General features: G+C 60.4%; 1 protein-coding gene across 1 annotated transcript; it reads left to right on the top strand.

Moving 5' to 3' along the window:
* Positions 1 to 268: 268 nt before the first annotated feature.
* FADS6 (fatty acid desaturase 6) lies at positions 269 to 12,673 on the top strand. The gene is made up of 6 exons (XM_028522022.2): positions 269 to 479; positions 1,107 to 1,273; positions 8,875 to 9,055; positions 9,644 to 9,831; positions 10,736 to 10,915; positions 11,724 to 12,673. The coding sequence occupies exons 1-6, from the start codon at positions 314 to 316 to the stop codon at positions 11,871 to 11,873; spliced, it is 1,032 nt and encodes a 343-aa protein (XP_028377823.1). The 5' UTR covers positions 269 to 313; the 3' UTR covers positions 11,874 to 12,673.
* Positions 12,674 to 16,421: the final 3,748 nt, after the last annotated feature.

Genomic DNA, 16,421 nt, shown 5'->3' with positions numbered 1-16,421 from the left:
AGGAAAAGACTCAGGCTATGGGGTCAAAACGCTGCCACAAACGCGAGCAGGGTGAGGGCACAGGGAGCTATTGGAGGTTAGGCGGTCAGGGGCCCTGAGGAGTATCGGCGCGGCCTCGGCCACCGTGTCGCCTCTGCTCTGGGCTGGTTCAGGGTCCAGAGGCCCTCGGTGCCCAGCGCGAACCTTCACACCGGGGGCGGGTGCCCGGCGCCTGACTCCGCCCTGGCCCGCCCCCGCGCTTCTCCGCGCCTCGCCGGGTGTGCGGGTGCCGCACACACTCCGGTGCGTCCCGAGTCGTCCCGGGGCGGGCCCCATGGAAACGGCGCGGGGAGCAGCACCGCAAGGGAGCGCTGGGGCTGAGGCGCTGCTGGGCGAGCTGCAGGCGCGGGTCCAGGACGTGGTGAGGGCGAGCTCGTGGTGGGAGCGCCACGGCGTGGATTGCGCCATCCTCGCGCTCAGCCTCCTCTCCTTGCCGCCCGGTGAGGGACACGGGGACCGGGAGACCAGAGGCTGGACCGGGGAGGGGGTGCGGGGGAGGGGACGAAGAGGGCTGCAGGGGAGGGTGGAGCTGGGGAGATGCTGCCTGCCCGGGACCCCGGGATGCAGAGTCACACCCCAAACTGAAAGTCTGGTTGGAGTGTCCTGCCCTGTGTCGCCAGAGGACGTGGGTGCTGGAGGGGAGAGGAGGGCTGGCATGAAGGGCAGAAGAGGGCGAAGCTGAGAAGGGTCACAGAGAGGCTGGGAGGGAGGAGGAGGCCTGGGGGAGAGGAAGGGTGTTCCGTGGGGCCACCAGGGATGGGGGGGAGAACGGGGGTGGCTGTTTCCTCGGCCCTCTCCTGGCCTGGACCCCCACAATGCCCAGAGGTCACTGCCCTGGCTAGGGCCCAGAACCAAGACTCCTGGAATCCCCTTGAGGAATGAAAGGGCTCTGTTTTGTCCTGTAGAGAGAGCCCCCCACCCCACCCCAGGCCATAGTGGGACCCGCCCACCGCTGCTTGTGGCAGCCCCCGGAGCTGGGCCCCCTCTGGTCTGGGCTTCCGGGGCCGGGGTGCCTGAGCCCAGGTCTCCAGAAGCCGGAGAGAGACCCCGCCCCGCTCGCCCTGCAGGGTTCCTGTGCCTGAGCTCCGACCATGTCCTGGTCTTCGCCCTGGGCATCGCCATCCTGGGCGTGTGCCACTACACGCTCACTGTCAAGGGCAGCCACCTGGCCACGCACGGTGCCCTCACCGAGTCCAAAAGCTGGAGCAAGATCTGGACACACTTCTTCGTGGAGGTGAGCCTGGGCAGGGGTGGGGGCGGGGGCGGCTGCTGGTGCCGGGTGGGCCGCCTCACGGCTCCGGGCCAGCATGCAGGTGTGTGCAGCACGCACGCCGGGATGTGTGCATCTATTGGGGTGTGCATCCAGGTGTGCAGCATGCACTGTAGTGCGTGTGTCTGGGTGTGCCGTGGAGGGTAGTGGCCCCTGGGGGCAGAGGACCGCACGAGGGGTGCGTGAGTATGCACCCATGGCAGTGGACTCGGCCCGGGCACCCCCGTTTCTCCTGGGGACGCCCCCTCACCTCTGCAGCGTCGGCCCAGGAGGTGACAGAACTTCCTCCCCTACCAGGACCCCCGTGCCTCCTGGGTTTGGGATCAGGGGTTAAAATGTAAGCCACAGGCAGAAGGGGGCGGGGAGCAGGTGGCTGGTGTCGCAGGGCCCCAGCCCTGGAGCGTGCGCCCCGCCGGTGCCTGGCGGTGGCCCAGCTATCCTGAGGAGGCTCCCCTCGAGTCTGCTTCAGGAAGGACCCTCCCCTCTGCTGACCCTGCGCCCCACTCCTCCCAACCCTCCCCATCGGTCTCAGCCTTGGAGCCCACAAGCAAGGCCAGGGAGGCAGAGGTGTCTGGCCGGGTTGCCCCTCTCTCTGGTCCCTCCCTGGTCCCTCTGCCGAACTGGTTCCCTCCCCTCCAGCCCCTCCAGTCCCTCCAGGTGGATCCCCACGGGGCCAGCCGGGCAGGGGGAGGGGCGCAGCCTTTGGAGCCGAGCTCCTGGCTCCTGGCTCCTGGGCTGGAGTCCCAGCCCCGCGTGTTGACTCAGCACGTTGTGCGAGTGTGAGCGTCCTGAGCTAACAAGCAGGAATAACCGCACCGCCTCCCCCACGAAGCCGGCCCCAGGATTCAGTGTGGGGCTGGGGCCTGGCTCTTCCAGGCTCGCGGGGTGTTAGCTTTGCTTTCCTTTTCCCTCCCGAGGGAACATGCAGTCAGCAGCAAGGAAAGGGTTAGCAGCCGCCTCCGGTGTTTGTCAGTATCGTTTGTTTCTAACCGAAAAGTGGATACAGTTGTGCAAAGCAGACAGAACTGTGTGCATGTGTGTGAGTGTGCGTGTTTAGGGTCCATGGGCGGTGGCGCTGGCCCCCCTAACCTGCCCTCGGCGTTGCACAGAGGTCATGCTCTTGCTGCCCGGGACCCCCTTCTTGTTGGGTCCTGCACTCTCCCCCAGCCTTGACCTTCAGGAGACCCCATCACTGTAGAATAGTCCAGTCCTCTGGTCCGCAGCCATAGGTGTCAGCCGAGTCTCCCGGGCTTTCCTGGGGCACCCAGCGTGCGCCGGGCCTGTGTCAGGGTCTGCTGGCCGCAGCTGGGGTGGGCAAAGACCTCACCCTCTCTGACCTACTGGCTCTGGGGGCAGGAGCAAGCAGGATGGAGGGGCCGGTGACACTCCAGATTGTTGTGTGTCTCTGCGGAAGTGTCCCCAGCCATGCACGCCTCCCCACGCCCGCACGGACCTGCCTCTGAAGACCCACTTCCGGTCTACCTGAGACCGTTCCAGTCTTCCTACTGCCGTAGCTCTGACCCTCCCTCCAGCCCACGGATAACCCTGACCTCCCCCTGCAAGAGCACCTGCCCCTCCCTGTCCCGAGTGATGCCACAGGGACTGTCATATTCTTGGGGCCTGCCAGTGAAGGGCTGCAGTAAGGTGGGGGGCAGGGCCGTCCTGGTTTCCATACTGAAGCTTGGGAAGGGTTGGCTCCTGAAATCAGAGGGCTTTAGAGACCCCCCTGCAGGCCACTCACAGCCGGGGTGCTGTTGGGAGTCAGAGGGAACAGGCTGCTCCACTGGGTCAGCTCCAAGCCCCCTTCACGGCCGGCTCTGTGCCCCTGGGGGGCAAGTCACAGCTGGGCCACAGGGCACACAGGCCAGCCCTGCCCCCAGGAGGGCATGTCACCAGGGGACACCCTCACCTTTGTTCAAGTCCTGTGTGGTGGTGGAAACAGAGCCGAGAGGCCCGGCCGGCCCATCGTTCTGGAATGTTCTCTTCCCACGAGTTCAGCTGGGCCATCATCACCCTCAGGGCTGTCTCTCTGACCTGCTCTCTGCTTTCCTGCACCTGAGCCCCTGTTAAGACTGCACAGGCTCAGCTGTGACTTTGCTTTTTGTTTTAAAAAATTCGATTATGGGGCAAACTCAGATCTGTACCCCATAACATGTTTTTATGAAAAAAAAAATACTTATTTTGAAAATAATTACAGATCCACAGGGTGTTGCAAAAACGGGATGAGCAGTCCGGTGCACCCTCCACCCGGCTCCCTCCAATAACTACATTTCAGTGAGTGCTGCTCAGCCGCAGAGCCAGGGAACTGACCACTGACCGCAGCACGGTGTGCGCCCGTGTGTTGTTCCACGCCATTTCCCAGGCTACTGTGCAGGCTCCCACACCGGTGGGAAGCGGCCCTTGGCCCCAGCACCCCCAGCTTTGGAGTGGCTTCCTCAAGGCCGAGCCCATGGGTCCGTGTGCCTGGCTCCTGGTGGCGGTGCCCCTGGTGGGGAGTGAGGCCAGGCTGACGCCCCTGGAGGGCTGCTTAGAGAGAATGAGGCCAGATTGCTTCCAGGGGGAGGGGCCGACCAGCAGGTTGGGTGGGATGTTTGGGGGCTGAGACGGTGTCTGTGGAGCTTGAGTGGGCGGTGGCTGAGCAGCGCTCTCACCATCATGGAGTTTCTGCCACCTGAGCCCTCCGCCAGGTGCTGAGGACACAGCCTGAATGAGGCGCACGTCCAGTTCCCCAGGGGCTCGGAGTCAAGTAGGGGACACAGACACACCAATGGCATCAAAGTCATAAAAATCCTGATTACTATACCAGCTGACACTTCGTGGCTGCTTCCTGTGTACTTTACGCACATTAGCTCATTTAACAGCCACACCTCCTTGCGAGGTCAAAGCCATGATTAGCTCTTTGTGCACGAGGAGACACTGGTCTGGGAGGTTAAGTCGCTCGCCCAAGGCTGCTGAGCTGGTCCGTGGCGGGGCTGGGCGCGGGGTGGGCAGCACCTGCCGGTGGGTGCGTCAACCAGCAGGCAGGGAGGCTGTGAGCACCGAGGTGGGGGGCGTGCGGACCCCGGTATGTCGGCAGGCCTTTTTGGCTACCACAGCTGGTGTGTGTGCGTGCGCGTTGCTGGCATCCAGTGCGTGGAGACCACGGGTGCTGCTAACCACCCCACGCTGCACGGGATGGGCTCTGGGAACGCAGAATGACCCGGCCCCAAATATCAAGAGTGCCCAGGCTGAGAAGCCCAGGGCAGGGCGGGGACAGAGTCCGGAGGGGGCGCTGCTGGGACAGGGCTGGCCGGGCCCCGGGCAGGATGGCGGTTTCACGGGGAGCAGACGCACCGACAGCGGCACAGACCGGGAAACAGCATAACGCCTGAGGGGGCCGCAGAATCTAACCGGGAGCCTGGAGAAGGGGGGCAAGGGGGCCCGTGGGCCAAGCAGAGGAGCTCCGAGGTCACAGGGGGCACAGCCTGCAAGGGGAGAGGGTTTTCACAGAGCCGGACAGGTGGGGGGGTGGGGGGAAGACGACCTGTCATTGCACCCTTTCTGAACTCAGAATCACGTAAACATATTACCTATTCCGAAAGTAAATTACACAACCCCCTTCAGCCAACGGCGGAGGTCCGGGGACACCTCAGTGGGCAACCTGAATGCTGACACGGCCGCTGTACAGCCGGCCCCCACCGGAGGACTGGCATCCAGAATGGGCATTCTCACTGCAGGGGGCGGGCCGGGGGGGGGGGGGCGCAGGCGAGGCCTGCCATGTGCAGCAAATGGAATACAGACACCCGGGTAAATTTGAACTTCAGATACACGATGGCTGTAGGCAGTCTGGGGGGTGTACAACTACAAAAAGCGACTGGTTCTCCACCTGAAACTCCGCCGTCCCTGGGCATTCCATACTTTGTCGGACAAACCTACCGTGAGGCCCATGAACCCCCGGGGCCCCTGCCACTCTGGAGCCCCTGGGAACCTGTGAGAGGACCCTGGAGGGAGGGATGGGAGCCCAGCAGGCTCCCGTCCGTCCTGCCTGAGGGACGCTGCCCCTGGGCCGACCCACAGCCCCTCTTTCTCACGCTGTCCGTGCCTGCTGCCCTCCGCTCCGGTGTCCACCTCCGGAGTAGCCCTGCTGGGCCCCTGGCCCCGAGCTAGAAACCTGGCCTTGCCCTGGATTCCTCCTCCTCCTCCTCCCACTCCTCACCTTTGCCCCAGATCCTGCCCCCGCACCTGCCCTTCCCGCCCTGAAGGCCCCTGGCCGGCTCAGCCTGCCCCTGCCCTTCCAGTCGAGTGGAATGACCTGTTCAACACCGACTGGGGTTGCGTCATAAGTCTGCGATGACGGTTTTTAGTCCTGAGAAGCCTTTGTTTAAAAGATAAAAGGAAAGGACAATATCAGAGGACAGGGAAGAACTGAGGGCCTTCCTGACCCCCCAGGGCCGCTGGGGAAGGAGGAGTAACAAGGCCTGTCGCTGCACACCTTCTGAATCCCGAGTTATGCGGACGTATTTCCCGTTCAAAAAACAAGTCAGATGACTCGGACAACTCCCTTCGGCTGGTGGCAGAGGTCTGAGGACATTCCGGCGGACAAACAACGGAAAGAAAGAATGAATGAGTGAATGAATGAGTGCATGAGTGAGTGGGAGAGTGGGACCCCCGGGGTAGCCGAGAGAACGCGTGGAGAGGGGCTGCAGGTCACCTGCCCCTTGCGCAGCCCGGCGGCCACCTGCCGCGGAGACAGTGGCGCTCTGGGGTCCTGCGGAGGAGCACAGAGGGTGGTGACATCAAGAACACCACCAGCCTTGAGGCTTCCGGAACTTTCTCTGGGTCTGGATGTGGAATCCACTTGGGCAAGACCTTTAAACCATCCTTTACAGCAGGACGGCCCCTTCTCCCGCTACCTCCGCGGCCCGTGGCCAGTGAGCAGAGGGGCGCGCCGGGCTCCGGTTGGTGGGTGCGCATGCGCGCAGAACACGGTCCTCTGCGTGCAGTGTCTGCTTCTCGCCTACACCCACCCGAGAACAGCTCGACAGGAGTGAGAATTCCAGCGTTATAGAAAGAGCCTCCAACCTGCTCGTGTTCATATAAAAGGGCAAATCGTATGCAGGCGGAGTGTGTCCTACGTCACACATCACACGTGACGCACCTTCACGTCTGGACACGTGGCTGGGAGCCTGGCCGAGAGCCCCGGCAGGCAGGCCCGCGAGGGTCTGGTTCAGGCTCTGTGGTCCCTGACGCGGCTGCCCCGGGTGCCGTCAGCTTCCGCTCTGGGAGGCGCTGCAGAGCTTGCGCCAGGAGGAAACCCAGCCGGTCCCGAGGCGGACGGCTGACGTCTCCTCATTCCTCCCCCTCCCTCCCCCCCTTCGGCAGCCACCGCTGTGTCTATGAGTCTGTGTCTGTGCTGTTTATTCGTCGTGGTTTTTAGGTTCCACGTGTCAGTGAGATCACACAGTACTTGTCCCTCTGACTCATTTCACTTTGCATAGCGCCCCCTCTCGGTCCCTCCACGTTGGTGCAGATGCGAGATTTCGTTCCTTTTTGTGGCTGAGTCACATTCCATTGCGCCACATCTTTTTTATCCGCTCGGCCACTGGCGGGCACTCAGGCTGCTTCCATGCCTTGACGGTTGTAAATAATACTGCAGTGAACAGAGGGACGCGTATACTTTTCTCAAGTTAGTGTCGTTGCTGTCCGCGGATGAATACCCAGCAGTTCCACTGGCGGGATCCTATGGCAGCCCTATTTTTAATGTTTGAGGTGCCCCCGTACTGTTTTCCGCGCTGGGTACACCCATCCGCAGTCCCACCAGCAGTGCCCGTGGGTTCCACGTTCTCCATGGCCTCGCCGGCACTTATTCATTGATTTATAGACGATCCAGCTGGCGTTGCTGGAGGAAAGAAGCAATGCGCAGAGGGTTGGCTCTGGAGCAGGAGGGCACGGAAGGAGCGGTTACAAACAGCGGCCCCTTCCAGTTACTGGGATAGACCGTGAGGTTCAAGACACACGCTTGCCTGGGCCCAGGCAGGCTGATCTCAGGCCATCCCGACAGACCCCAGCTGCGGCCCCCTCGTGCCCACCGCCGAAGATGGCTACCACTAACTCAGCCAACCCAGGAGCCCCAGCGGGCGTGTGCTCTCAGCAGGCCGGTCGTCAGAGACCAGCAGTCACGGGAGAGTCGTTGCTTCAGCCAACACGTTGCCGGCCCCCCCTCTGCAGCCTCCCCCAGGTTCTGTCCGAGTGCAGGGTTACAGAAACAGCAAACCCCACCCCCGGGGGTTACGTCACCCCAGAGCTAAGCAGCTGGTCCTGTGGGCTCCGCAGCAACACCACGGCCGCTGAATAAGCATTTACCTTCCTGCCCTCTGCCTTCTCCGAGGGCCCCGTGCCCCGTCTGTTGTGAAACTGCTGTTGTGACATTATTAGACATTATTAACCGTGCTCCTCAGCGTCCTTTAGATAGAGCTTCTGGTGACCTTTCACCTTCAGTTTGTTCCAAAGGAGGAAGTCTCTGAGCACAGAGGGGGAGGGTGGTGGCCTTTGTTATCTTTTGTCTTCTCCTGGATCCGCCTCGGCTGCAGGGGCCTTAAGGCTTTTGCCTTTGATGAAAGCCGGGTTCAAATTCCAACCCTGCTACCTAGCTGGCTGAGTGACCTGGGGTGGCCACAGGGCCTCTCTGTATCTCGTTTTCTGCCTCTGTCAACTGTGGATGACACTGCCACTGACCCCTGGGCTTGGAAGTTCAACAAGTCACGTATGTGAAGGGCAGAACGCTGAGTACTCGCCTCTGCTCTCCGTGGAAGGCTCCCAGTGATTGGCATCGGAAAACCCTTCTCTTCCTGTTCTCCCGGAAGCGGGCAGGCCGCGTCTCCAATACAATTAGCAAACCTCCTGGCCTGGGTAAAATATTGCAAGAGGCCGACACCTGCATGCTCATTTGCATGTATCTGCATAAGGAACGCCTTAGCCCCTCTTTGCATCTAGATGACTGGTCCCGGGGTCAGAGAGCTGCTGCTCGGGACCAGCTATGGAGAACCCCGAGAATGCCATGGAAGAGCCGCCCCTAGGGAGACGCTGGCTCTCAGCACCCTCACCCCAGGGGCCACCCTCCTGGATAGTTTGGGAGGTGGCCTCTCTTCGCCTCCGGACCACTGACACAGCCCACCCTTCCTGCTGCAGGCTCAGGGTGCAGAGCAGTGCTACGGAGGTACAGGTGTTTCCGAGAGAAACACAAAAGGGTCGTAGCCTGGTGCCAGGGACTCGACCTGCGGTGTGTCCAGTCCTCTCGGGCCTGCAGGCTTGTCTGGATGGTCAGGGGAGGAGTGGCAATGGGGGTGGGGCTGGCCGCTGGCTCCCTAGTGCTTTGCAGCTCCACGCCAAGTGGACATGGCTGCTTTGACCGGCTGCCACTCTGTGGCCACTGACACCTGAGAGTTGATGGTCAGGACTAATGAGCTGGGGGTGTGAGTCAGGCAGTAAGGCCCTGGACAGGGGCGTGTTCTTGAGGCCCCCAAAGGTCCCGCTTTGCCTGACTGGGCTGACGTGGACCCCGGTGCCCTTTCTGGCCCCTCCGGTAGGTGTGCACGGCCTTCCCCGCAGAGGACGCCAGGCACGGGCACGTCAAGATGCACCACGGCTACACCAACGTGCTGGGCCTGGGGGACTCGAGCACCTGGAAGGTGCCTCGCCTCAACCGCTATGTCTACATGTTCCTCGCCCCTCTCTCAATTCCCATCCTGACCCCTCTGGTGGCTGTCGGTGAGTGCGCTGGGGCTGGGGCGGCTGGGGCCAGGCCGGGTCTCTGCACAGGGCTGCTCGCCCTTCTCTTCCTCCCCTCCTCCCCCGCCCCAGGCTGCCTGTAGAGGAAGCGAGGAGCCCCGAGGGAAGACAGAAATGTTCTGAGACGGCAGGGCCGGGTGGAAAGAGCCTCAGACCCAGGGCCAAGTCTGGGTAGTGACCACAGGCGGCTTACTTGGCTTCTCTGAGCCTCAGGCTCTTGCCTGCTCCTTGGGGGCAGTGGGAAAGCAGTGTGAGGTCATGGACGGAAAAATGCATAGCACGTTAGAGAATTTTTAATGCCACAGGAGCAAATCGTACGGTGGAAGGAGCAGGGGCTGGGGGGCAGCCAGACCTGGGTTCGAGCCCCACGCCGCCACTTCCTACCAGCGTGACGTTGGTTAATGCTCCATTGGCTCACCCACAACGTGGGTGAATCCACTTTCCAGGGCTATGTGTGCATGAACACACCTGGACCCCCCTAGCTAGCACCGCTGAGCCACCGGGGAACCAGCGTACGGATCTGAACCTCGCCCACCCCGCCACTGTATTTCTTGCCCCTTCTGGCAGAGCGGCTGAGGAAGGTGAACCCCAGGGTTGCTCTGCGGACGCTGGGCCTGATCTCCCTGGGCCTTTACTCTCATTACTGGCTGCTCCTGAACGTGTCCGGCTTCCGGAGCCCCGGCTCAGCCCTGGTCTGCATGCTGAGCACCAGGTCGCTGCTGGCCCACCCTTACCTCCACATCAACATCTTCCAGGTGAGGCGCTGGGGGCCGGGGGAGCGTTCTCCACCTGAGCAAGCACCCCCCACCCTCCTCCCACCCAGCCCTCCACTTTTCTCTCTGTGGGTCCTTGCAGAGTTTGGGTCTCAGGTGAGGAATTTGCTGCTTTTCAACACTGGCTGCCACTCACATGGGGACTGAAGATTTGTTAACCTTCTATGCACAGGGCACTTGGTTAAGCCCTGTGGGGACACAAGAAGCTAGCCCCGGCCCCTGCCCTCAGGGCACTTACTGTGACAACCCCCCAGGGAAGGGACATGGGGACCATCACAGAGCCCCAGCACCTGCCAGTAGGCAGGCAGACAGAGGAGCTGGAAGGGCAGGGCTCAGCGCATGGTACAAAGGCCCCCATTCCCCGGGCCGGTGGGCTGCGGCCCCATCCCAGCACTCACCTCAGCCGCCTGGGTGACAGAACCCCGGGGGTGGCCCTTGGCCCGACGGGCTAGAATGGAAGCTCCGTCCACTTCACATCCCTCAGACTTAGGACGGTGCCGGGCAGAGGAGGCATTTATGCAAACCTGTTGGATGAAAAAAATATTTGCAGCTACGTGAGTTTGACCTTGAAGGACAAGCAGGATTCTGATTGGTGAAAGCGGCAGAACAGGGCCTCTCCAGGATGGAGCCCAGACAGTGGGCGCTGAGAGCTTTGGAGGATTCTGGGACCCCAGGGGCCCCGGGCCAAGCCCCTCACTGCACAGGTGGCGAGGGAGGCCCAGAGATGGACGAGACGCGCTTGGGGCCCAGCCCCCTCACGCCTCTGCCAGGCCCTCAGGAGTGGGGGCACAAGGACCCACGGACCCCTGAGTGCTCCATGAAGACACCCGGCGCAGGGTGGGAGGTGTGGGACCGACTCGGGCCGTGACCCATGCGTCTGTCACAGCACATCGGGCTGCCCATGTTCTCCCTGGACAAGAAGCCCCGGCGGATTCACATGATGAGCCTGGGGGTGCTCAACCTGCCGCGGCTGCCCGTGCTGGACTGGGCCTTCGGCCACTCCATCGTCAGCTGCCACGTGGAGCACCACCTCTTCCCCAAGCTCTCCGACCACATGTGCCTGAAGGTAGGCGAGGGCCGAGCCGGAGGGGCTGGGACGAGGAGACTGCTGGAGAGCAGAGGGTGGGCACCCTGCGGTATTTGCCTGAACACCGAGTCCCCCAGCTGGCAGGAGAGGCGACCCAGGGTACAAGCAGAGTGTGGGGTTCCAATTGGAAACACGTGGGCTTCTTTTTTTTCTTTTTTAAGATTTTATTTATTTATTTTTAGAGAGGGAAGGGAGGGAGAAAGAGAGAGAGAGAGAGAGAGAGAGAGGAAGAGAAACATCAGTGTGCGGTTGCTGGGGGCCATGGCCTGCAACACAGGCATGTGCCTTGACTGGGAATCGAACCTGCGATGCCTGGGTCGCAGCCCACGCTCAATCCACTGAGCTACGCCAGCCAGGCACACGTGGGCTTCTTATCAGTGGTGCGACTCAGTGAGGTCACTGGCCGTCTGTGAGCCTCAGCTTCCCGATCTGTTCTGGCAGAGGAGTCAGCAGTGCTCGCGTTGACGGGCTTTGTGCAGGAAGTGGAGAAATGGATCTGAAATGCTGGGCACACAGTAGGCGCTGCACAGTAGGTGCTAGCGAGAGGGAGCCGAGGCAAGGAGCACTGTGGTGCAGCTGGGAGCAGGGCTGGGGGCCGGTGTATGTGGCTTTTCCCTCACCCGCCGGGCCGGGGAGAGGCGGGAATGTTCCCAGCCGCCCAGCCCCCACAGAGCATCCCGGAGCAGCAAGGCAGACGGGAGCTGGGGCTGGGAAGAGGAACGGCCCCCCTGCGGATGGGCCTGCCTGCAGTCCCGGCTCAACCGCCCCCTCCCTTTCCCTCTGGCAGGTGAAGCCCGTGGTATCCCAGTTCCTCCGGGAGAAGCAGCTGCCTTACAACGAGGACACCTACCTCGCTCGCTTCTGGCTGTTTCTCAGTCACTACGAGGAGCTCATGGTGCAGGCCCCGCCCATCACCGAGCTGGTGGGGCTGCAGTGAGGGGCCGACTGGCACGGCCACGCTGCTCCCCCTCCGGGGCCCAGCGCTAGCTCTTCTGCTTCTGCTTGCCCTTCCCCCGCAGGTGTGGCTGGGCTGCTGGGGGCGGACCTGGAGCACGGATGCCCTGCGGGGGCAGGGAGGCAGGGAGCTCGTGCTGGGGGCTCCGCACGGGAGGGTCACCTGCCCTGCTTGCTTTTCTGGGCTTTGAGGGCTGTCTGGAGGAAAGGAAGACAGGTGGCTGGGGACTCGGGGCATGCTGGCCGACTCCGTCTCAGGAATGAACGGCTGGATTCCTCCCCCACTCTGCCTGAGCCTTGGTAGGGGTGAGGGAGGGTGATGGGGTGAGGAGGGGCTGTGCAGGGGGCAGGCCAGGAGGGGGCATCGAGAGAGCAGGGCCAGCCCTCAGCTAGGGCCTCCCTGGCGCCAGGCGAGTTGCACCCTTGGCCACTGCTTCTTCGTGTGCCCTCAGAGCCTCTGTCCCTTAAGGACCCGTCGCCCCAGGGACCATAGGGGCGGTTCTCCTAGTTCCCCAGCCGGAGAAGCCGGCGCCAGACCCCGGCTCAGGAGCACCCAAGAGCCACGGCATCGGCAAGGTCAAAGTGCACGTGTTCTCTTTTATAAAAGAGGACATTCCGGGTTCTGGAAGGAAGGGGAGAGAGAGTATGAGGAGCCTTGAGCATGGCCTTGGCTAGCTCCAGAGAGCCTGCTTTGTTCCGTGTCATTCAGGGGTGGGCCTGGGAGAACTGTCAGGTGAGAGGGAGAAAAATCACTGGGAGGGGAACCGAGGCTGCAGTGGGTGAGGGGCACAGGGACCGGGGGACAGCTGGCCTTAGAGAGGAAAGGGGGAGGAGAAGGAGCAGGCAGCACAGAGACTAGAGCTGGAGGCCAGGGGCCGGGCTGGGCTGCAGCCTGTGAGGGGGTGGGGATGGGAGGGAGCTGCTGACGCCAGCCCGCTAGCCCCAGGAAGAGGTCCGGGTGCTGGGGACACCACTGAGAGTCAGCCTATGCGGGCAGACTCAAGGGGGGGCTGGGGCCGCCCTGCCGAGGGGGCTGGAAGAGGGGCTGCAAGGAAGGGCCCAGCTGGAGGCTGATGGGGGGACAGACACGGAGGCCAGAGCAGAGGTGTGTCACCTTGGTGGGCGCTGTGACACCTTGGCCGGATAATGCTTTGTTGACGGACGTGTAGCAGCATCCCTAGCTTCTCCCCGCTGTGCGCCGGGCGTCCGAGTGGTGGCAATGGGAGTGTCTGAATGCACTGACGAGTGTCCCCCGGGGGGCAAGGTCATCCCTGGTGGACAACACGCACAGTCGCCTTCTGAGTGCACAGGTGCCTTCTTTCCAGTCAAGTTCTTGCAGGGGTGAGGGCCTGCGACCCTGATGAGGAGAGGCCAGCAAATGGGACGGGGCCGCTGATGGCGGGTGGAAGGCCTTCTCTGAGGCTGGTCCTGTTGGAGAGCCCTTCTCCGGTGTGGCCTTAGGTGGCTCTGCTGGGTGCTGCCATCTGCCCCTCCGGACCCTTTCCCCCACTCTTCTCCTCCCTGCCGTCCTCGGCCCAAGGCCACAGCCCCTGTCACACCCTCTCCTGCAGCTACAGCCTGCATGGTCCCTTAATGTTGCTGTCATCTCTGTACAAAGTCCCTTCCTTAAACTCTCCGAGGTCAGCACTTTAAGGGAGCCACCCGTGCCCCCGGGGAGGCTGACTGACGGAGCCCAGTTTGAGTCCCAGCAGCCCCTGGGACCCAGGCCGGCTGGGCAGCCTCCCCGGCCTCCTGCACCTTCCCGCTGCTCTTCCAAAGTGCATCCGGAGCTCAGACATGGCCTTCAGATCTGTGAGCAGGACCAATCAAACGGCCAGCTCCCCACATGAACAATGCAGCGTCAGAAAAGGCCCCATGGCATCGTCCTGCCTTGTGATTAAAACCATCCTAACACAAAAATCAGTGACTCGCTGTTATCGATCTGGGCCTGGTGGGAGCGGGCAGCAGCTGGAGGCCCTGGTACCAGACTTGGCTGTGCCACAGGCAGCTGGGGCGAGTCGCTTGGATTACTCGGAGACTGGATTCTCTGTCACTCCGAGAACGTGGACTGGGACGCATGGGGCTTGTGAGGCGAGGGGAGGTGACAGGAGGGACTGAAGCCCTCGGAGGGCCCTGCAGCGACCTCAGGTCTACTGTGCACGGGTGTGTGAGAGGTGACAACATTGACAATGATGGCTAACATCTCTTCAAAACTTATAGCACATTGTTTACCTATTCCATTTAATTTTTAATCTTTACAAGAACCCAGTACTATTTTTTCTTTGTGTTACAAGCTGTGAAGATAAGCCTTGGAAAAATTAAATTTCTCAGTGTCATGGACCTTGTAAGTAGCAGAAGAAGGATTTGAACCCGGGGTGTCTGACTCTGGAATCCCTGCTCTTCACCACCGGCCGTAGTGCCTCTGGGAGGGGAGCCCTGTAGGGCCTTCTGGGATATCTGACCCTGAGTCTCCTTCCCTTCCTCCCGCGTGAGAGGAAAATCAATGATTTGATCATCCAGACAAACTGTGAACATCCACTCTGTGCCAGGTGCTGGGCAAAGCTCTGGGGATGCAAGTGTGAATGAGAGCGGGCCCCAGCCTCCGGCGCGTGCAGTCTAGGGCAGGACTTAATCAACTCTTTCTGGAAAAAGGCCAGGTAGTAAATATTCTGGGCTTTGTGGACCACGTGGTCTTTGTCACAAATACTCAAAGCATTTGTGCCATCCAAGTGCGAAACAGCCATAGAGATATGTCAAGGAATGAGCGTGACTGTGTTCTAATAAAGTGTTTAGGAATGTGTGTAGTTTTCACATGTCACAAAATATTATTCTTTACATTTAAAACAACCATTTGCCCTGGCTGGCATAGCTCAGTGGATTGAGCAGGGGCTGCGAACCAAAGCATCGCAGGTTCGATTCCCAGTCAGGGCACATTCCTGAGTTGCAGGCCATGGCCCCCAGCAACTGCACATTGATGTTTCTCTCTCTCTCTCTTTCTCCCTTCCCTCTCTAAAAATAAATAAATAAAATCTTTAAAAGAAAAACAAAAAAACACCACAACCATTTAAGAATGTCAAAACCATTAATGTGTGGGTTATACAAAACCAGCCAATGGGTAGGATGTGGCCTACCGTAGTTTGCCCATTACTGGTCTAGCGGGAGAGGCACACACGCAATGATGTGTTAGAAATGAGAACAGTAGGAGGGAAGGGAAGTGATGGGAAGGGGCCCGAGGGGTTCCCCGGGGGTTGGCCATGTGTCATGGCCCATGTCTTGATCTGGGTAGTGGTTACACGATTACATGCTTGTGATGATTCATCAGACAGTACACTTCTGATTGGCACACTTTTCTATTTATTACGGTTCAATTAAAAAGATAATGAAACCCGATAAGGCAGTGTCGTAAGTAATAATACGGTAGAGGGTTAAGAGCACCAGAAGGGTCTCCAGACCAGCCTGGGAGAGGACGGGTCAGGGAAGTGTCCTCCAAGGAAGCATTTGACAAGGCGGCCCTTGGGAGAAGAGGAAGCTCAAGCTGGCCTTAGGCTTACTGGGTCAGATGTGACCACAGATCCTGTCATTTAAAAATCTGCTTTGCCCATCGTGGGTTTTTGCTTTAATTTTGCACTTGGGGCCAGTGCCTCCCTGACCTCACACTTTTCCAGCCCTTGGACAGAGTCAAGATCTGGCTCAGTCCATAGCCCCGGGACAGATTGCCTCTCTCATTTCCTCACCTGCTGAAAAGGGAAGGGGTGAGGTGGGCGAGATCTCTGGACCAAAAAGACGTTCTACAGAAAGTAACCTCACAGCGGGAGCTGATCAAAAATTCCTACATGGGCAGGTCTTGGTGGGTCGTCACGCCCCAGGCCTATCACTTCTTTACTGAAAGTGTTTAAGCAAGTCCCGTCCATTGTTCCTGTGCATCGAGGTTAACACATTTTTGAAACACCGAAATACCTCGCCGAGCCGTAATCACCCACAAGAGGGCACGTAATCCAGTTAGCCCCTCTGCCGTCCAATCCCTGCCTTGCTTTCTCCTGCCTCCATGGAGTTGCCCTTCTGTTCCCTCCGCAATTTCAAACGCACAAAAGAAACTGCAAAACTTATTCTCAGGAGTATCTGAAATCTTGCTTCTCCGCAACGGTCATAAGTTTTGGCTCCAATAAATTGTTACAAAAATTCTCTACTGGCTTGGACATTTCTTACGGGGAGCATCTTGCTGGGGTCACACCGGTACAATATCCTGGTAGGTGAAAACGGCCGCCGAGTTCCAAGAGGAGCCCCTTTTCTCGGAGTTCCGAGGTTGCGTGAGCCCAGCGGTGGTAGGTTGGCGGCCCAGGTGGAATACCTATCAAAGGGAAAGGCGCTTGCGTCATCAGCCAGCGACGAGAGGCTAAGGAACTCCTCTCTAATTGGTTGCTTTCTGCAAACGGGAGTGAAACTGCGTGGAGGGTTTGCTCTCCTCTAACTCTAGACTTCCGATAACTGGAGGGCGGGTGAAGACTCGGGACAAATTCAACAAGTCGCGTAG

Source organism: Phyllostomus discolor, chromosome 8 (genome assembly GCF_004126475.2).
Source record: "Phyllostomus discolor isolate MPI-MPIP mPhyDis1 chromosome 8, mPhyDis1.pri.v3, whole genome shotgun sequence".
Taxonomy (NCBI): Eukaryota; Metazoa; Chordata; class Mammalia; order Chiroptera; family Phyllostomidae; genus Phyllostomus; species Phyllostomus discolor.
Note: the sequence above shows the minus strand (reverse complement) of the source record. Positions and strands in the feature narration are given on the sequence as shown.